The sequence below is a fragment of the Gossypium raimondii genome, chromosome 8 (assembly GCF_025698545.1).
Source record: "Gossypium raimondii isolate GPD5lz chromosome 8, ASM2569854v1, whole genome shotgun sequence".
Classification (NCBI taxonomy): domain Eukaryota; kingdom Viridiplantae; phylum Streptophyta; class Magnoliopsida; order Malvales; family Malvaceae; genus Gossypium; species Gossypium raimondii.
Window position 1 is genome coordinate 61,516,313 of NC_068572.1, and position 22,769 is coordinate 61,539,081.

The 22,769-nt window shown below is 29.2% G+C and overlaps 1 protein-coding gene across 1 annotated transcript; it reads right to left on the reverse strand.

Annotated features, from left to right (window-relative positions):
* Window positions 1–9,175: 9,175 nt before the first annotated feature.
* LOC105792873 (cytochrome P450 734A1) lies at window positions 9,176–12,775 on the reverse strand. Its single transcript, XM_012621703.2, has 5 exons — window positions 12,344–12,775; window positions 11,108–11,331; window positions 10,759–11,006; window positions 10,199–10,562; window positions 9,176–10,010 (listed from the first exon to the last, which is right to left on the reverse strand). Exons 1-5 carry the CDS (start codon window positions 12,633–12,635, stop codon window positions 9,585–9,587), a joined length of 1,554 nt encoding a protein of 517 aa, XP_012477157.1. The 5' UTR covers window positions 12,636–12,775; the 3' UTR covers window positions 9,176–9,584.
* Between the last annotated feature and the right edge of the window lie 9,994 nt (window positions 12,776–22,769).

The following is a 22,769-nucleotide window of genomic DNA, read 5'->3' on the forward strand; positions in this document are numbered from 1 at the left end:
ATATTATATTTTCAAGATATATATTATTTTTAATTTAACATTTTAAATAGTTTTTATTTAAATTTTAAATTTAGACAATTTAACATATATTTTTAATTTTACATTATATTGTATTATTTTATATTTAATTTTATGTGATATAAATTAAGTAATATATAAAATAAAAATATTTTACAAAAATATATAACATGCTAGGTTAGCACGAGTTTATTTTGAATGTTGAAACTCAAACTCAATCATATTTTAAATAAATCTTTCTTTTTTTTGGCTAAAACTCATTTTAAGCATCATTCTTTTATTCAAATAATTTCATATTTTAAATGTACTTTTGAGTTTAGACATAAATCTACCTTTCACAAAAAAAAAAAATATATATATATATATATATATATATATAAATTTACGCTTAGTAAGATTTGAATCTGCGCTCTACACTATATAAGTCATTTGTGGGCTACTATTTTACCAATTAGATCGGGTACTCCACTCTATTGAACCCACTACCTCTTTAGGCAGTCTTAGGCACTCAAACTTTTGTCAGAGTTGAGAGGTAATATTTAATACTAGCCTGTCAAGAAGTCCACTTTGAAATTTTTTTCGGGAGAAGTTGACTTTTCCCTCAAACAAAGTATAACCACCAGTTCAGATTTTATAAATAAAAATAATTATATTGTGAAAGATTTATTCTCATTAAAAAATCAAACTCGATTCAACTTCGAATTTAATCGAGAACTAATGTAACAATCAAGCTCCACTCTTTGGTACCAAAAGAAAGAAAATCCCTTGCGGTAAACGTTTCTGTGCATCACATGCACATGCATTGCCCCCTTTAATTCCATTCCAAGCTGCTAATTTTCAGCTAAGCGAAATACGGTAACCGTTGAAACAACATGCAAATAAATAATTAATTAATTACAACTTGTATTTATGGGTTAATTACACCATAAGTACTCAAACTACATCTCAAATTTTAAATTGTTTTCTAAAACCATAAACCGTTTTAATTAAATCTTCAAAGTATTATATTTGTATTAGTTAAAGTCTTTGCATCAACCCGACATCAATTTAAGCGTTAAATGTCGATTTAAATCTAAAGAACATAACATCTTTGGAAAACACCACTCTAGCTAAAAGAGTGTTACGAAATAACACATCTAAAGTAGATATTAGTATATTTTATGCTTACCCAAATTTAATTCGGCTTAAAAATTTACCCAAGCTCATTCATATTTGTAAATGACTAACTCAATGCCGTCTTAGGCCCGACTATATTAGTTTTAACTTGATATTTTAGATGATTTTTTATTAAAATTTTAAATTTAGACAACTTAACTTATTTTTTAATGTTTACATAGAATTTTATTACTATATATTGAATTTTATGATATAAATTACATAATATCTAAAAATAAAATAAAATCTTTGAACCTCGTACTTTATGCTTAGGCAAGTGACACGGCACACGAACATATCTAATCTCGAGTCTTAATACGTCTTTTCTATTAAATAATTTCTAACGAAAACAAATAATGTGACTAAAATTTAAAAACACGTTAAATTAATTCATGTTGTCAATACGACAACTACATGCATAAATTTTGACCACATGTTAGATATGCTACCCAATTAAGTATTTAAAAATTTAAGGATTAATTTAGAATTTAAGCAATAGTTTGGGATGAATAGTAAATTAACCCATTATTTATATCATTACTTGGATCTTGAAGCAATGCCAATTTCAGTTTCCAATTTCCAGCTGAAATCCAGGCTTTGAACAATATATATATATATATATATATATGCATGTATAAGATCTTTTGTTCTTCAATTCAATCCACGCTTTTTTTTTTTTTATCAACGGTGAAGAATATGCAGAGATCATCGTCATTATCAAACACTAATCGGCTAATCTCCGACGAAATCTTCGTCAACTTGCCGCCGTCTACCATGGCAACGTCTCAACTTCTCAAAGCCACCACGACATCCGACGATCGCTTACCGGAGTACGGTGATCCGATCACCGGGACTAACAAAAAAGAAATTGCTTACAATCGCCACCACGACATGACGGGCGAGAAAGTGATTCACCTAATTCCGGTCGTATTGTTTCTTTGTGCTTTCACTCTCTGGTTTTTTTCTTTACCTGCAGATGGTAAAATATGATCGGAGAACGCCACTAATTGCTTAATTATGTAATATTTAAACGTTTAAATTATATGGAAAGTCCCTATATTATGTATTTTTGGTATATTTAGTCCCTCGATTATAATTTAATTTTTATATATAGTTTTTTGTACTTTTCCAAATGTGTATTTTCAGTTCTAATACCAATTTTCTTTTCAAATAATTTGATGGGATTTATGATTTAAAACATATAGTGACGTCGCATGTGTTCTCTCTCTCTTTTTTAAAATGCGTAGGCAGGTCCTTGGCTCCTAATATGGTAAATCTCTCATTTAGTCCCTTCAAAATTGTGAAGTGATAAGTTAGTATAATGATAAATTTACACTTGAATATTTTAAAATTTATAATTCATTTTTGGTCCTTCCTAAAGCACTTGTTTTAATGTGTAAAAAAATGTTTCATTGTACAAGAAATGTTAATATGTATATAAAAAACAATCCCATGTTTTAAAATGTAAGTCATATCAAATTATTTGACAGAATTAACACGAAAAAAAAGTTAAATTTACGAGGATTAGAAATGATAAGTTCAATTATTGTACGACTCTCTGCTCGTCCTTACTCCGGAGTGGGTGAATCATGTTGAACTCCATTAACCCTTTTGTGTATCAACATATATAAATAATTTGGTTAAAAAAAAAAAACCTTTCTCAAATTTGATATTGAGCAATTGGTATCTTTCAGGAAATTTGAGTAATTTAATCTTTGTCAATTTCGGAAGTGAGTAAATAGTGACAATTAATCATAGCGTTAATGTTTTTCATCAATTGTACATATTTTCATTGGTAATTTAGTCCTTAAAGTTTACAAATTCTATCAATTTGGTCTTGATTTAACAAATTTAGCCCCAAACATTTACACACTCTACCGTGTTGGTTGGTTTAACAAATTTAACCCGCAACATTTACACATTTTGTTAACACTTACACAAAATATTCAAACATCAAGGGCTAAATTTGTTATGATATCAATCAAATCATCTACAATAGACAACAAATATTAACTCAGTGATTAGCAATCTTTAGTTACTCACTTTCGAAATTAACAGAGATAAAATTACTTTAATTTCTTAATAGAAACTAGTTTGCTCAATATCAAAACTAAGAGAGATGAAATAGCTGTTTTACCAAATAATTAAAAGAAAACAAACCACACCCAACCTCTAAAAAAGTCTAATCCAGGCCCATAAATATACATTCATTAAGGAAAAATAAAATGTTAAAATTTAGTCCCTATACTTTTCAAATTTTAAAATCTAAGTCCAACTATTAACATTGTTAATTTAATTTTTGTTAAATTTGTTCTTGTAACATTTTGGAATAAAAAATCTCACTTGCTAGCCATGTAATTAAAAAAGATGTTCTAATTAACTTGAATTCAACAAAAAAAAAATTAACAGGATTTACAGTTGGACTTGAATTTTGAGATCTAAAAAATAGAAGGACTAAATTCCTAAAAATATAAGTATAAGAACTAAATTCCTAATTTTTGAAAAGTACAAGGACTGTAGGAAAATTTTAACCAAAATAAAATCTGATATTGGTGTAGTTGAGGAAGCATTAAAGAAAAGAAAATGGCACAGGTGGGTTTGTCACTGAAATGGGCAGCATATTTCCTGAGGTGTCATTCCTTTGGTCACCTATATATACTTCAATTTTAAGACAGTCTGATTCTGAACTATCAATCTAAACTATTTTATTATTTCATGCATCATTCATATTTAAATAAATTATCATTTTATTTTAATAATACAATCATATTTTAATCATAATTTTATGGTTGGACTCGAATTCAGTGACTTACAAGTGTATAAGGCATTTATATGCAAAAATACAACAATGCACAATGTGTACGGTTTTCCTCATTAGGCACCTGATGGGGCATTTTCAATTTACGAACACATTGCCTCTTTAAGCACTTGAATTTACAGATGAGTTGGGAGATAAAAAAAAAACCTGCTAAGAGGTCAACCGAAAAATCTACTTAGAGTCGGCGAATCTCTTAATACAAAATTATTGATTTTATGTAATAATACCCAAAATAGTTTTAGATTATGGCTCTATTGTTTAAACATTATTGAATTATTGATAGAATAGTAAACAATTTCATATCAGTTCTTCAATTCGTGTTGGATTCTTGAACAACCCCTTTATCTCAAATAAAAAAGAAAGTTGTGCATTAATGGGGCTCACCAAATCCTCTGCCATTGTCTCATTTGTCTCTCATCACCATTGTTACTCCCATGTGATGATGCACCCCATCATATACACCATTTTCTCTTTTCCTTTGGGCCCTTTACTGGATTCTTCCTCTTACTTCTTTTCTTTATTTTTTTGCAAGTCCCCATGGAAAGGAACCACTTCCATCAATGTTTTTTTCATGCTAAATTGCAACAAACATTGAAGGTAAAATAATAAATATGTAGGCAATTTAACCATATAAGTAATGGTGGATTGTGACATCTTTGGGAACCATATGCTAATTTTATATTAGATTGGTTTGACACTTATAATATATAGTTGCATATAAGAGTTATTTATATAATTCGAATTAAGTTTCTATAGGAAATTTTATATTAGAAAGGGGTTATGAGTAGTTTTAGGTATTGTATCAAAAATAGCAGATATGATAAGAACCTATAATCAGATTAATGTTAAAAACAAAAAACAAAAGAATTGAAGTTTGAGTGAAATTAGGTGAATAGAAATCCAACTTTAGTTTATTGTCAAATAGGATGAATTTGCGTGGCGAGGTATTCATAATGTTTTAAAAATAGGACCGACGATTGAGTTTGTCAAAATATTTTCTTAGTTCAATTGGTTGGATCAGTTTAACGGATTCAACTATTGATTTTTTGTTTCGATTTTTAATTTTTTATCAATTCTAAACAAATGACTCAAAAGTCAGTTCAATCTCTTTATTCAAATTAATGTACTAATCGATTTCTAATACAATTAATCCGACCCACTGATATAGCTCAATTTCAAACAACACTAAGATATTGACAATGTCATGCAATGCTACTTTCTATGACATAGAAATGAGCAAACAGTGAAGGCAACCCCAAAATAATTGTGACAAATGACAATTTGTCACTTCCTCAATTCTTATTTAAAGAATGGAAAAAATGAATTTTGGGGCATTTATTTTGGTCCCAAAATTTTCAATGTGACCATCATATGACAGTGCTTCTACTCTGTAGATGTTTAAGTATCCCCATCTTTTTCATAACTTCTATTACATTCATTTCAATTCTAGTCTTACCCAAATAATTAAATAATTTTTTCATTAAAAAATAAAATTAATTGTATGAATTGCATAAGAAGTTATTAAGTTTAAACTCATACCAGATATGAATTAAATTATAATTAAAATCAAGTTCCCTAGCCCCCTTGATGTCGTGATAGTGTAGTGACTGTTAGTCTAAGGTATTACTGGAATTGACCTGTCGAATGTGATAGATTCATGAATGTCATTAGCGACCCTTCTCAATATATATTTTGCAGATAAGCTCACTAGGTGTGATTCTTATGCGAGACAATGAAATCAAGTTCTTCTGACGAAATTGTGTGTCGCCAGATTTCTATAGCAATCAACTGTTTTAACAAGAAAGATCTAATGCGACAACTAAACCTCATTCTAGCATGAGCATAAAACTTTTTTTAAGAATCGTGGTTCAACTCATAAATAACTCTAACTTATATTAAAATACTAATAGTATAAAAAATTATTATTTCCTATAGGTTAAAATAACACTAACATTGCTTTTGCCTCTAGTAAGCATGAGGGCTTCCAGCTTTTCCACATTATTATATTTAAGATAAAATAAATTATAATTAGCATAGGAATCACAACTGGCAAATACCCAAAAAATTAATAACATTAATAATGAATAATGAATAATAATCCCAAGCAATCATATAAATGGCAGAATATACCAGAAAATATATATACATATATATTTAAAAATCTCACATATGGATTATGTTAGAGTTTGTGTGACTAAAATCCCGTCACTTGTTAAAGAAATAAATACAGTAGCAAAATAAGGGATATGTGGGAGTGAAGAGCCGGGGGTTGAACCATACAGCACAAGTTGAATCCGTATAGAACTATTATTCTTCTATTTAACTTTGATTAAAGCAGGTTTTCTCAACCCTTAAATAGATGTAGTCGAAATTCTCCTTGTATCATTCGTTTTTCAAGATTAGAGAATTTCTCGCCCTTTGCCCATGAACTTTTTCCGAAAGGATTTTCACGTAAAATTTGTATGTTTTTTTTTCTTATTACTTTACGATCGTTCTACTACCATTATCGACGTTTATTATAATAGATTATGATCCCATACAAAAAATAATAGAGTAATTGAGAGAGATGGTGGCATGGTGATGGGGATGTATATATATAAATAAAAATGGGCAAATTATATTAATCATCCCAAGATGGGAAGGCAGAAGGTGTTTGCTATTTGGTCCAAGAGAAGCCAGACAAGTTCACAATTTAATCAAAAGCCAGCTCAATTACATTGGCATAAAATATAAAATTAAAATGCAATAAATGGAGACAAATTGGAATTAAACTAAGGTAAGGTTACATTTAATTAATTCATTTGCCACTACAAATTAACTGTTTACAAGGAGTGATCTATAAAATTTATTTTATTGCCCTTTACTTGTATCAACAATTGGAAATCAAAATATATATGCACATAAATATACATTTAGGTTAAATATGCTCCAAGTCCTTGTACTATTTGCATATTTGAAATTTAATTCATCTCTGCTTAGATTTTAAAATTTAGGTTTAATTGTAAACACCATTAAAATTCTTCTGTTAAATTCATTATGTGATATTTTAAAATTAAAAAATCACTCACTTAATAGCTACGAAACAAAAAAACTAACATTACAATGAATCTGAATTTAGCATAAAAGGTTTAACAAATGTTCATAATTGACATTTTAAATTACTTGTAGCCTCCCTAAATCCTAACTAATTGAATTAGAGGATATTATGCCCTTAGATGCGCTCAAACTTACAACATCATTGATGCCAATTGAACTATACCCAGTAAATCGAACTCTTAACTCTTTAATTATTCATTATATGAGGTCTCTCATATGCAAAATCAAGACGAGGGGGTAGAGAGAGATAATTAAGATAATTAAGTATTAAAAATCTGACAAACATCATAAAAAAAAAAAGAACGAAAAAACTAATAATTAATTAACAAAAATTTTAAATTATATAATAGAATGTTAAATTTGTCTTATAGTAAGGTGGGGGAGCATATGCTTAAGAAACAACACAAATGAAGAATTAAAGAAGGATTAAAAAAATTAAAGAGTAGGATTAGGGGGGGGATTATCTTTAATTAATAATTACTTATATAATTCGGGTTTTAATTAAATCATGGGGGAAAGAGTACATAAAAATATTATTTATATTTGGTTTTATGCGATTGGGTACATAAATATTATTTATAATCTATTCATGTGGTTAGTAAAGCATATATGTGATGGCCTGATGGTTAAGGATGTTTACTATCCCAAATGTGCTAATTGTGTTTGTTGTTTGCGCTGTACTTGACCTTATTTTAAACCCTTTTAACATTTCGAGGTTCAATTTTGGTCCTGACACCTAGAAACCGATTTTTAAATAACTTTAGCATGATTTTAAAGTTCTAAAATTGAATTTTATCTACTTTCTAAGATTTTGTAAAAAGTTTATAATTTAATTTAATTTAATTTCTTACTAAATGGAATGATCATCTCATATTTGAATAGATGTGTCATCTTACATTCGAACCTGCCCCACCTTTCATCTGTTTTTTCAAAAGAAAAAATCCATTTCATTTAAAGCGGAGTGATTCAAAATTCATCAAACAGTTCTCATTTTATCTTCTCTAACTTAAAACATCGTATAAATATATGAAATTTCTTGGAAGGGCATGTCCCATTGAAATCTACCCAAAAACCACATGATTCTTAGGGACCATCAAAATCCTTAATTAGAGTCCCTTTGTTTATTTTTCATTTTATTTAATTTTAAAGATCAAGATTCTTAATGAAACTAATTAAAGGTCCTTTAAGGTGCATGAGGAGACAATTTATATCTAATTAAACCCCAAATCCCCTAAGCCCCATAAAAGAAGACAAATATTAAAACAAATTATATATTATTATTACCAAAAAGAAAGTGCATTTGCATGCTGGATTACAGTCACCTTTGCTTAAAAGAACAATTTCATGCTTTTCTTGGGTACGTCAAACTGTACTTAAAACAACACTCTTTGTAAATGACTAGGAAACTTCATCTTTGATCTTTGAAACCCATAAATCTTTTACCATTTCCCATAAAATCCTTCTCTTAAAAAAGAATGTTTGGGTCTTACGACTTACAATATAACTTTTCCCATTTTTTTTTCCTTTGAAGATCTTGAAATTAGATCTTTAGTGATAAAATTTACGAGATCTACACCTAAAACTTATATTCAATAATAATTTTACTATAAAAATTTTATTTTCAATAATAAAATGAGATTTTAAGTTGATTTACATTGAACTCTTGTGGTTGGTTTGATAGTTTAGAGTCGTTTATTCATAGAATCCTCCCGGGTTTGAACTTTTTGGGGAGCAAATGGTAGTCTTTTATCTGGGTAACTCTCTTTGGATGTAGCAAGTTTTATGTCAAACTGAACTTAAGTCTTAGTCAGTAGGCAAGAAGAGGTCTAAGACCCTAAACCCTTTCATATAATTTTTGGCTCTGGTGATGAAAGCTATTGAGTTATGGGAAACTTTTATGTTAATAAACTACAATGGAAATTAAGTTAATGTCGATGCTTAAATTCTAAGTAATTCTTTGAAAGTAATTTATTATCAATAAGTAATTATATCAATTGTAATAAACCTTTTATTGATCGCCAATTATTATTATTTTTTATACAATACAATAAGAAATATTTTCTTTTCATAATTAGGTTTTGCTGAAAATTGAAAAAGAAAATCATCAATCGCGATGCAACATTACAAAATTGTGTTACAAAATATACATATAAATACACAAGAGAAAAATAATGGGACATGAACGAATACACAACTTATTAAACTAGACGAATAATCCTAACCTTAAACAAGAATCAAGAGTTTTGTGCTAAACCTTCTTTTTGGTAAGAAAACTGTGATCATGGGGTTTCAAGTGAGACACACGAATGAATACTACACAAAAGATGTATTGATGTGCTATGTTACTCAAATTCTTTTCTTTTAACTTTGTGTTCGATAATTCTTGTGATTATTTAAATACATGTAAGATTTAGTAAATTAAATATACCCGTGTGAGACATATATTCAGAATGAACACTAAACTCTGAGTTCGAGTAACATAATTAGGACCCTTTAATCATCGAGGTTGAAAGATGATTGGGGCTCCATATTGTGGATAAAGTAGCATGAGAACCGTTGGAGCATGCTGGTAAGTTGGGGCCAATCGGAAGGTAAACCGTTGAAGTATAATTGAAAGGGCTAACTTGGCTTGTAAAACGGCCAAGTTTTGTCCAATGCATGTCCGAACCCCAAGACCAAACGGGATGAAACCGATCGGGTGTTTTGCTGCACGTGCCACACCTTCGGAAAACCGGCCTGGGTTAAACTCATTAGCATCGTTGCCCCATATGGCTTGATCATGATGAACGGCCAAGATTGGTATCAAAAGTTCAGTCCCACGTGGGATCATGTAACCCCCAAGCTCAGCATCTGATTTGGCTCGTCTTATTGTGGCTATCGTTGGCGGATACAACCGAAGTGATTCATTTAATATCATAGTCAACTGCATACCAAAATTTACAACACAATATCAAAAATATTTTTTAGTTAATTAAAATATACCACCCATCCTTATATATATATTTTTATATTTTCAATTTAAAAATCTTAATCCCACTAATAACATTGTTAGCATAAAGAGACAAAGACATTAAATTTTGTCTTTTGAATTGAAAGAGGGAGAGGCGATACCGTCTTCAATTTGACAACATCATCTTTGGTGGGTAAGTCACGTGATCCGCACACCTTTAACACCTCATCACGTGCTTGCACCTGCCACTGTGGGTGCATTGCTAGCAAAACAGTTGTCCACGTCAGCAAATTGGATGTGGTTTGTTTGCCTGCAAAGAAAAAACTCTTGCACTCTTCAATTATGTCATCCACACTCATATCTGGACTTGAATACGAAGATTCGATCATTAATCCCAGCAAATCTTTCGCTCCGTCCTCTCTTCTTCTATTCTCCGATTTCCGGCTTTCGATCAATTTCATCAACGATTTTCTAATCTCTTTGTCCAATTTCCAGCACCTTATATTTCGTCTCGTCGGCATAAACCTAAAATTTGAGAATCAAAATTCAAATTCTAATCTAAGCACTCGAGAATTTGGTCTAGGGGTAGAAGCTGCCCCTTAGTAAAATAGTATAACTTCAATTTTAGTCCCTCTTAGATCGTTTGAGCCCTTTGATTGATGAAAAAATTTTCATTTTGGCCTTAAAAAATTTATTGGTTTGCCCCTAATTTGGTTTTTACCTATAGCCAGGGATGAACACTTTCTGAAATGTCTCGGCAGCGAGTACCATTTGTTGAGCTTGTAAACAAAAAATAGCCTTCCCGTCTTCGTAACTAGTACCGAACACGGTACGCGTAATGATGTCTTCCGTCAGCGTTTGAAACCACTCGCAGACGTCGATTTCAACGTCCCTAGAGCCATTGGCCGACATTGCGGACCATTTGTCTAGCATATCGGTCATTCGTTGTGTCATCACCGGCACAAGCAACTACAATTAAAAGAAAAAGAAAGGAACATTAAGTTAAAAATGGAATACAGGTTGATTCAGTTGGGTGAGTAATCGATAACAATTCGAAATTCGAATCTTACTTTGAGATTTTCCATATGGAAAGTGGGTGTAATTATTTTGCGATGATGAGCCCATTTTTGACCTTTTAGACTAAGGAGGCCATTACCTTCAAGCTGTTTAATCAAAGGGTGGGCTTCATTTTTTTCATACAATTCGGACTTGGAGATGAAGATTTCCTTTATCAGATCAGGATCCGACACTGTGACCCGAACCGTGGGTCCGAACCAGACAATAAATGGTGTACCTGCAAAAAACATGGAGTTAAAAAAGTTGATGAGGTTTTGTTGGGTCAAATTATGATTTTGGTCCTTTTACTATGCTCAAATTTGAATATATAGTAAGCAAAACAAGTTAATACTAAAGAAATTAAACAAGGTTTTTGGTTAAATTTTGATTTTAGTCCGTCTATTATGCTCTAATTTGGATGTAAAAAAAAAACGAGTTTAAAGTGATGAAATTAGACAATTTTTTGGTTAAATATGATTTTGGTCCCTCAACTATGCTCTTGGATGTATAATAAGAAAAACGAGTTAAAAGTGATGAACTAAACAAGTTTTTGTGTGTTAAATTATGGTTTTGGTCCCACTACTATGCTCAGATTTGGATTTATAATAAGAAAAACGAGTTAAAAGTGATCAAACTAAAGAAGGTTTTTCTTTGGTTAAATTCTGATTTTGGTCCCTCAACTATGCTCAAGTTTGGCATTTAACCTTTGTATAAATACGATTTTGAGAAACATAATTAAAAAAAAAAAAAAAGGAGAGAGAGAGAGACAAAATCGTTTATTTGAACCTAGTTGAACAATCAAAACCATAATTTAACTCCTTTTGCAACAAAAGGAATTTGAAGTTGGAGCTTGGAAGAACAAAGTTTGCAGAAGAAGAAAAAAACGATAGAAAATTAAAAAATGGCAGCCATTAATTCAAAAGGAAAATTAAGCTTATAGATTTATAGTGTAGGAACCTTCAAAGAGAATACCAAGAACAAAACAAAGATGACATATATATATGTATATGTATATAAACCAAGGTGACAGACAAGTGCAAAAACACTGCAGGTTTATATATATAGAAAAGAAGGGATGAAAAGAGAAGAAAAACAAGCTTCAGATTCAGGAAAAAAAAGTGAAAATTTTGAAGAAATCGATCAATTTTGATGATAATAATCAAAACCCAAAGCGTTAAATCACCTTGAAAAACCATAGAATTACAGTACATATATATATATAAATGAATGAAATAGTTGATTAAAATTACCATAGATTTTCTTCCAATGGTGATAAAAAGAAAGGACCCTTGGGAGAATATTATGAGAGAAATCAGGCATGGGAGTTGCAGAAGCTTTCAACATCATCCCCACAAGTTCTTTAACATTGCCGATGAAGAAATGGTAAGGTGGGCCTTTAATCCCTTGTTTTAAGAAATGGCTTTCGATCTTCTTTGGTTTCCACCATAACAACACCACCACTTTCATCATCATCACCACCATGAGTAACGCCATGGAAGTGATGAAAACAATCTTCGATGGCCACTGTAACATTACTTCCATGGAAAAAAGAGAAAAAGAGAGAGAGAGAGAGAGATTGGTGTGCTTTTTGGGTGACCTTTGAGTTGGCTATAGGAGAAAGAGAAGAAGAAGAAGAAAAGTGATTTTATAAGGAAGGCAAGGCCAACGGCGTAGGGGACGCCATTGGAATCATATAAAGGATCAACGTGAGGATTTTGTATTTTTTTTTTAAATTTTATAAATATCAATATGAATAAATGTTACCTTCGGTAAAATTACCATGAAAGTGCCTATACTAGAGGTTAGATTACGTTTTACCCTCATTTACTCAAAAAAATGGGTAAATTAATTTTTGTATGTCAAATAAAAAAGCAAACAAGTCATTTTTGTTAAAAGTATCATTCATTCCTACTATTAAAAATTGACGTAACTGATGAAATAACTAGATAGTTACACGTGACATGCTACGTGTACCTTTTTGTTGACGTACAATGACTTATTTTTAATAGTAAAAATAGATAAAATTTTTAATAAAAGAACCTGTTTGTTTTTTATCTAACATACAAAGACTTATTTACCCATTTTTTGAGTAGGAAGAAAAAATGTAATCCAACTCTTAATATAAAGGCCTCCACAACACTTTTATCGTTACCTTCTTGATTTTATGGAAGGACAATGTATTGTGTGGGTGTTTCTTTGTTGGGTTTAGTTCGGTATCGTGGAGTTTAATTGAAATTCTAAAAAGGGTATAAATAAAAAATTTTATAAATTGAGGTTTAATGAGAATTTTAGAAAAATACGGGATTTAATTAAGTTTTTTAAAATCTTGAGTGGATCAATGAGAATTTCTAAAAGATTTAAAGAGTTAATGAAATTTTTCTAAAATCTTGAGGGACCAGCTCCGATTATGTTCCACCTCTCTACTATATAATTCGATTTTTATTTTTTTAAAACATGTGATGAAATGACATATGCATCTCGACATTTTTCGTAATTAAAATTAATGTAATAAAATTTGTTCTTTGGATTAGAAATGATGATATTATAGTGGAAGAACTAAATTTGTCAAAATGTACAGTACAAGGACTTTCTATAAAATATAACCATTTTCTTTCTATACATATTTTTTTCATTTTCTATTTAAACATAGTAATTTGTCTATTATATGATGTTTAAGATATCTTATTTACACAAAACATGATAAATAAATAAATAAATAAAAATGAAATAGTTTTGGTTGGTCCATCTTTCAATAAATAGAGTTAAAATAAAAATTTACCCCATTGGATGTAAAAATTTAGTTAATGCTAGTATATATATATTTCGAATAACAAGGTATTGGAAAGTACATTCTTTTGTAAGAATGTCCCTTTATTTTAATTTATTATAATAATGCATTTAAAAACATTCAAACTGAAAATTGCACTTTCATCCACTAAATTTTCAATTAAAATAATGTTTTCTTGAATTATGATCGGTTTTAATCAAATATTATTATAGAATAAATTTTCTTGAATTAAATAATTAACGAAACTCGGATAATTAATTTGGGTCTTGAATTTAGTAACTACTCTCACATTAGGGTTTGAAATTTTTTTTTGTTCAAGTCAGTCCTTGATATTTCTTTGAAAACCTTAAACTTCAGGTTCCAATGTGAAAATAATTGTCAAGCTCAAGTCTCAATATGAGAACAGTTACCAAATTTAAAGACCAACTTGAATAAAAAAAATTAAACCACAAATAATGATTTAACCTTAACTAATTTAAAAATAAATCTACCGATTGAGTCTTAGCTCGACTGGCATGAACATTGTTGTCAATACAGGAAAATATGGGTTCAAATGTGTTGAAGATATATAAATAAACATCCATTGTTGTTGAAGTAAATTCATAAAGAAAAAAACACAAAAAGGCAAAATGAAGGAAACTAATTAATTAATACCGTACAAGGAAGACCCAAAGTGTTAAAGCATATCACATGTTGTTGAAGCCAAAACCTTCAACTTCTCTTTGATTTCTCCATTGTTATCATTATCACAACTTAATTCCGATTTATGAAGATTAATCATTTTAAAATCTGTCTTATTATTATATCTAACACTTGTTAATTTCATGCTGTAAACCAAAGTCGAGTAGGAGCATCGACTCGTTAGTTAAACAGTAAAATTACTTTGTAATTCTTCTTAAAAATCAAAATATTTTATTTAAACTTTTTTGACTTTGGTTCAACGAAATATACATTTCTTGTAAGGTTTTATATAACATTTTATCTCAGTACTTTAAACAAAATTTCTTGTATCACCCTATCTAATACATTTGAGGTTTCTAAGATATTTGCATAACAAAGTCGAGACCCTAAAACTTTAACATTTCATATTCGAATTCCACATTATATAAATGTGTGCAGGTTCTCACCGGTAGCGTAACTAGGGTTCAAAGGCCTTCCAGAAATTAAAACATTCAATTAATTCAAGTTTTTTTTTCCTTTAATTAAATGAAAATTTTGCACGACGGCTTTGAAAAGCAAATAATTTAATTCAAACATTTTCAATACAAAATTTTTAGCTTCCTCTCTCGTCTCAAATTCTATAATTTTATTTCGACCTCCTTAAACAAAATTTATAGCTCCGGTTTCAGGCTTCTCTTATATTTATAACGATTGATTCTATTAGAACCACTAGCATAATTTCAAAAAAATTCATATAATTATTTTCTATGTTTATTTTACGATTATAATTTTTTAATAAAAAATCAGAAATAGTGGCATGAAACAAGGAATTAAAAAAAAAAAAACAAAGTACAACAATATCTTCCCTGTCTCACATAGGCAAAAAAAATTAAAAAATAAATAAAAAAACAAAAACTTTTTCAAGTTTTTTAAGCTTAGTTTGTTGGGGGAAAAAAGCCGCCCTTTTTTGCTTCCCACTGCATGTCTTTGTTTTCTTGTTTATTTTTTAAGTCAATCCCTTGTAACCAACGATTGCCAACCTGTGTCTTGGGTGTATATTTATTTTTAGGGTTTATCTATTTCTCCTATTAGTAGACCTGTTTACGAGTCGAGCGGTTTATCCGGCATGTAAAGGTAAAGTCTTTCAGCACCGAATTTTTAAATATTATTTTAAACAACGATACATGAACTTTTATAGCGGTCCGAGCGATTGCTGACGAGATTTTGAACCATAAATGCTATTTTTCAAGATGAATTGTATGAACCGACTGAATTAAAATTTTAAGTTAAATTCGAGTTTGGTGTTGGAAAAAGTACTATAAAAACCCCTGTATTATAGGGATCGGATCAAATTAGTTCAAATTACAATAGAGTTAACATTTACTGTATAAAAAAATATCTTAAATTTTAGTTTTTTCAATTGTAGTTCAAATCCAAAACAAAAGATTTCATTTACAGAGCGACAAAAATTTTAAAAATTTAACTTTGTTAAACTGTAAGTGGTATTTTTAAAAGAAAATGTTAAGTCTATTATTTAATTCTTTTTAATAATGTAAGGATTAAATTAATCTATTTAACACTAAAACACATTCACCGTTTGATCATCCATATTGTATAGCCCTTTCACATGTTCATTGTGAACTATGTAGTAACAGTATTACAGGATATATATACAAGTAAAGGATTAAGTACATCTGTACATGTGAACCCTTTATTGGGTATGTGTACTTAATAAAAAAAGTAAAATTACCATACAAGTTCTTCTATTATAAGGATTGAATCAAATTAGTCCTTTATTATTAAATGGATTGATTTAGTCCTTAAATTATTTAAAACAATCAAATAATTAAAACCAAATTTTAATAAAGTTACTGTTCTTAATTAAAAGCTTTTATGATTTTACACTTAAAAATGGTAAATTTTAATTTTGTTAAAACTTTACTTTATTTGATTTTTTAATAATACAGAGGACTAAATTGATTGATTTAATAAAAAACAGTTGTTTTAGTTAATAAAAGAAACATATTCTTTTACCATAAACATATTTTATACATAATTTACTATATATGGTCATCTTTGATTCGTTAAAAGTATAAATAACAATTTATGCTCTCAAATTATTGGAATTTAATTTTTAAAAGAATTCAAATGGATCACATTAATTTGTATTTTGAGGTTTCACATTGTTTTCGGGTTAGGTCATATCAAGTTTGGGTCAAGCTCGATATTAATACCTTTTATGGTTTTTTTTAACTTTAGCGTTGACGGAAATATGATATTAAAATTTTGTTTAACCCCACTCATGTCTGTAAATAGCTAATCAAATCTCATTTTAGGTCCGCCCATATTATTTTTAAATTTTTAAAAAATATTTATATAATATTTAATAATTTATTGTTTTTCATTTATTTAGATTTTTAATGTATTGTATATTAAACTAGATAATATGGTATCTTACAAACTTAGAAAACCAATCAAGCACGGACCTTGAATGTTCGAGCTGGAGTCCGACCCATATTAACTTTTTTCAATCAAACTCATTTTTCGAGTCTAATAATTTTATTCAAACCCTAGCAAATTTTTTACAAGCCTTCAAGCAGTGGCGAACCCAGGGGGATGGCCAAACCTTCCATTTAGGCCTCTTAAATTTTTAAAGATAAAATTGCACTTTGGCCCTCCAAAATAATAAAATTATGTTTTTACCATCATAAAAATATATAATTTAATTTCGACCCCTCAAAATTTTTCTGATCTCGTTCCTGAGTTCGAGATTGGATAAATAAGGTCAACCTTACCTAGTAAGACACCCCATTATATAAAAGAGCATGTATAGCATATGTGAATATATATATTATTTATGTTGCATCTTAAGCAATAAAAACAAAAGAACTGAGTTCATCAAATTGGGAATTGAGTAGTTATGAAGTCAGAAGAAATTGAGGCCCACAAGCACTATAATTAATTGTGAATAATTGAATGTATTTCATATCTATTTATTGTTATCAAATTAATGAGCTCACTTCACTAATTAATCATCCAACTTGTTCTTAAATTCATTCTCTCATTCATTGGTGTTAGAATAAAGGTCCAATTAATGTATTTTTTTAAAAGTCCTCATTACATCAATAGTCTAGTTTCTAACTCCAATTTCAAATCTCAAATTTATCATTCAATTAAAGCTTCGGAAGATGAACTTGGAAAGTCGGTTTTTGCAATTATCTCTAAAAATCGATATTTAACAAATTTGAAAATTGGATCTCAACATCTGCAACTCTTCGTTAGTTATTTTGGTTTGACTTATCTCACAATGGGTCCTCAAACCATATCGTTTTTTCCTCTTAGATACCCAAAGTTTTTTTTTTTTTTGTCGAAAAAAATCCTTAAACTTTCAATTTCATCGTACTTTGCCCAAAAAGTATATGACGTCCAATAAAAACATGACACATGACACATGACACATTCTTATTAGCTGGTATCGTGATTTAGGGTAAATGAGACAAATTTGGTAGTTTAGGTACCACTTCTGATAAAAATTTTGTATAATTCGAGGGCCAATTTTATAATTGAACCATTTGAGTTTGGGGATGTAAGTCTTAAATTGGTCCACATGGGAAACAAGGGTGTCTATTTTAGGGTTTCACAATTGTGGTTTGTGGGGGAAATATGTTTTACTTGGACCCAACATTAGGGGTACCCACAGAAAGGCTCCTTTCTTAATCTTGTCTTAATACACCCAAGACATGTTGGGGCCATGTGCCCCTCCTTAGGTCCCTACAAAATTTATTACATAACTCAACCGTTACAATATTTTTCTTTTTTAAAAAGGTCTTTCTTTCTTTTCTTTTTTCTTTTTTTAGTGACAAATGTGTTGTCTTGACTTAAAAAGAAAACACAAAAGAACAAAAAGTTAAGAGGTTTAAATATATGTTTAGATTAGACAAACTAACCAACCTTTCAAACCCATTTCTCTTTTTATTTTATATATTTTTTCTGATTTTTTAAAAATATTTTAATATAACGAGATTGAATAGATCTTATTTCTTGTTTTTAGAGTTTTCAAGTATAAATAGATAAAAACTCAAACTAAAATTAGACAAGACCCGCATATGGTAATTGGGAGTGGTGCGACTCGAAACTGAGTAGACTCAACTCCCTCTAATTAGGATGAACTCAAAATTTTGTATCGAAAGCCGAGATAAAATTGAAAAAATTTTTGAAGAAGGGGCGAAATTAAAAATATTATGTTGAAATGACTTAATTGAAATTTTCCATTTAACTAACGTGCTAAAAAGGGAGTAGTTGTGATAACCTCAAATTTCGAGTCAGAAATGTCATATCACGGAAATGAACAAATGTTTGCTGCATTTAGTAAGTGGAAAATTGTGAAATTTCCCTTCTTAGGTGAGCCGAAAAATTACAATTTAAGACATTAAATGGGAAGTTAATTTGAAAATACTTCTTATTATGGGTTTATTGAGGGTTTTCGTTGGAGCTTAGTTTCTGATCATTTGATTTGACGTACTAAGATTAAATAAGTCTCATGCATGTCAATATGTATCTTATTTCAGGGTCAACACGTGTCTCTTAAGTATTAGTTCGCTTGCATGATGGTACGAACTTATACAGGTGAACTACATGATTTGACTAAAAAATATCGGATCGATCTGAATCGAATATCGAGTCAATTATGATGAACACATTTAATAAATATGTATTTGAAATAGTTTAAAGGTTCAATCCTCATGGAACTTTTACCTATGAGATTTTGTTTAATTATATGGTTGAAATAAATAAAATATATAATATATAGATATAAAATTTAATGACAAATCAAAGTTATAAATTATGTAATTTGGCTCATGGATATAGCAAAATAATATAATATCATTATTTATGCATAAAAAATGAATAAAATTGGTTAAATTTTGCTACTGGTGATTGTAGTATGTGTAAGTTAGAGATTTTTCAATTATAATATTCAGTATATTTAAAATTTCAATATTGACCGACATGATAGCAATTAAATCATTAAGTCAAATTTTGTTATCAGTCTCATACTATGAGTAAATTGCAACTTTAACCTTTGTTCTCCAATTTGATTATTTTAGTCCTTATATTTTTCAATTTTGATATTTTAGTCCCGACTCAATTGTAGTAGTTGAATCCATAAACTAAAACAAAGTGACTTTTTTGTGAGTATTATGTCGAAATAACAAGCTAATATACCATTACACATGTGATAATATATTTAATGCGTAAAATTTTAGAACTAATATAAAACTTTAGTTGAATGGTAAATTTAAAGTTTTAGTAAAATAAGTAAACGTTTTATGATTATAAAAAAACTAAAATTTTAAATTTTGAAAAACAAAAACAAAATATATTGACCTAATAAGTAAAATAATAACAAATTTTAATAAATAAAAATTATGTTTGATACAAAAATACCGTTTATGGAAAAAGAATTTAATAAATATTATTTCTACAAAATCATTTAACACGTTTCTGGACATCAACAAAGGAAAAGCCTGCATAATGGTGCAATTTGCTTCTTCTTCTTTTTTTAGTATATTTATGTTCATTTTACGGTTTATATACGAGGTTCGTAATTGTTCATCCTAATAATGTCTTCTTCAAAGTTCGAACTTGAATCCTCTTTTTAAAAGTATAATGTGCCTTACCATTACATCTAGATCACTTGTTAGTATTTTTTTCCTTCTATTTTTGTCACTTTTAATGATGCAAAATAAATAAATTTTACTTAAATACTATAAAACTAAGATTATTTATAAAAAATTGTAATAGATTTTACAGTGCCATGAAGAGAGGTGGGTTTGGCACCAAATCAACATAGTTGGTGACGATCTAGACAAATACAAAAGCTTGTGCCTAAAATTGCCACCAACAATATCGATTTAGGTGTTGAAATAATTTTTTTGAAAAATGTGTTTGTGTTGATGGTGAGACATAGATTTGGTGAGTAACCGACCACTTCAAGAATAGGTAAAAACATATTTTGTCCTTATCGATTCCCCAAATATCGGTTACTACCCAAATAACCACAAATGAGTTCGATTTGGTATCAGACACATCCCTGTCCCCCATGACATTGTAGAATCCATTACATTTTGATAAATAATATTAGTTATATGTTGTTTAACTAAAAAAAGATGTTTATTTTATATTATTCAAGTAAAAAAAACATTTTTAAATAAATTTAAAAATTAATCATTTATATTTAAATAAATTTATATTTTAATCAATAAAATTTAAATTTTTATGACATAATACTAATATTATCAATTTATTATATAATAAATTTTAATTTGATGTAGCACTGAATTTTGTCACTTGATAACAGGACTGACAAAATATTACTAAAATATATAGTTATAAAAGGCATGAATTGACATGATTTTTTTGAATGATTAGACACAATTTTTAGAAGCAAATAATTAAAAGTTGAATCATGATTTTGGAATCATATCATATGCCAAGAAAATAATTAGAGGCAGAAGAAAATATAATAAATTTATACAAATGCCACTCCAGCAAACCATATCCGATATTAAACAGATATATGGCCCGTTTAAAAAGTGAGAGGATTTAAGTAAAAATATAAATTCAAAAATTTGATTTCAGTAAAAAATAATGCCCATTTAGAAAATGGGTGGGGCCTCAGATATTTCTTGCTATTTTCTTTTTATTTTTTATTATTTTCTTACTATTTTTTTGTTGTTTTTCACTATTTTGCTACCATTTCACGATTATGTTGCTATTATTTTGTTGTTATTATTTGGATATTTGTATAACTCTTGTTTTGTTGTTAATTTTGTTACTATTTTAAAGGCATTTGCTTGTTAAGTTGCATTTATCTTAGTGTTAAACTTATTTCCAATTTGTTGAGAAACATTTATTTTAATGTTTTTAGTATTTTTTATATATAATATTTTTAAAAAAAAATTATATAAAAGAAATTAATACGGCCGGGCAGGACTTGGATTTTAGCATTTGTATCCAGGTCGGGCTTGGGCAAAATTTTATACCTGAGCCCATCCTGAAAAATGAGCCTGAAATTTTTGTTGGGCTCGACCCGACCCATAAACACCTCTAGTTGGGGGAAGTTATAAGTAATTCTAAGTATTGTGTGTAAAAAAAATGAAGATATGATCAGAACTTATAATGATATTGTTAAAAAAAAACTTAATCATAAATTGTAATTTTACATTTATGTAGCATAACACCCATCCTATCATCTAACACCTAGGTATATGTACATTTGACGTTCCCTCTTATGTACGTTAACTGAATTTGATATCTTTCAACATTGATAAGGGATTGCCACGAAGGGTTACTATCTATTATTAAGTGCTAAGCTTTTCCTCCTCCCAACCCCTATATCATACTCTATTATAAGGTAAACTATATTCAAGGTCCCTAACTTTTATTAAATTTATGTTCTAGCCATTCAGCTTTAAAAAATTACAAAATAGTGATTGAACTATTCAGAAGTGTCATTATACTGTTATTTTTGACGATTATTTGCAAAGATCAGAGAAGAAAGTTGGTTGGATTTTGGTTCAAAGTTGTTTCATGAAAAAAAACTGAACTGAAAAATAGAAGGGGGGAGAGTTTTTGAATTGGTGCAGGCGGCGTGAATTGTATTGTATTGTTTGACTACTTAGAGTTGTGCTCGGATCTAACTACCACTCCTCATTACTCAGCTCGTAGAAGTTTCTTTTGTTATTTTAGGTGACACGTGTGCAAACATCTCTTGAACCTGGTTCGATTATATTTGGGCTAAAGCAACATGTTGGGGTTGTGTTGTGAATCGATTTATTGTGCTTATTTGTGTTTTTGGGCTTTAGCCATTTGCTAGGATTTGGACCCGTATCATTGAGAAATAATAATGTACATGGTAGATATTGTGACATCCCATATCCGACCCGATCATCAGATCAAAGCAACTCAAACTATTATGACACAAATACATTCAATACAATCAACTATTGAATTCATATACATGCATTTAAATAGTACTCATTGATTTCATTCCATCAATTTATGGGGGCAATTTCAAAGTTAGAACTCAAACCCAAACCCAAATTCAATTTTCAAATTTCTATTTTATGTCACAAGACAATGTTATGATTTAGTCTCGAGACATGCCTCCTCTGTTTTTCCTATTTTTCTTATTGTTTCTTTGATGTTTAGATGTTTCAAGATTT

Coding starts and splice junctions, on each gene's coding strand:
- LOC105792873 (XM_012621703.2), bottom strand. CDS start 12,635: ATGGAAGTAATGTTACAGTGGCCATCGAAGATTGTTTTCATCACTTCC. Junction 11,007..11,107: donor TCCATATGGAAAATCTCAAA/GTAAGATTCGAA, acceptor TTTTAATTGTAG/TTGCTTGTGCCGGTGATGAC. Junction 10,563..10,758: donor GTGTTCATCCCTGGCTATAG/GTAAAAACCAAA, acceptor CTCAAATTTTAG/GTTTATGCCGACGAGACGAA.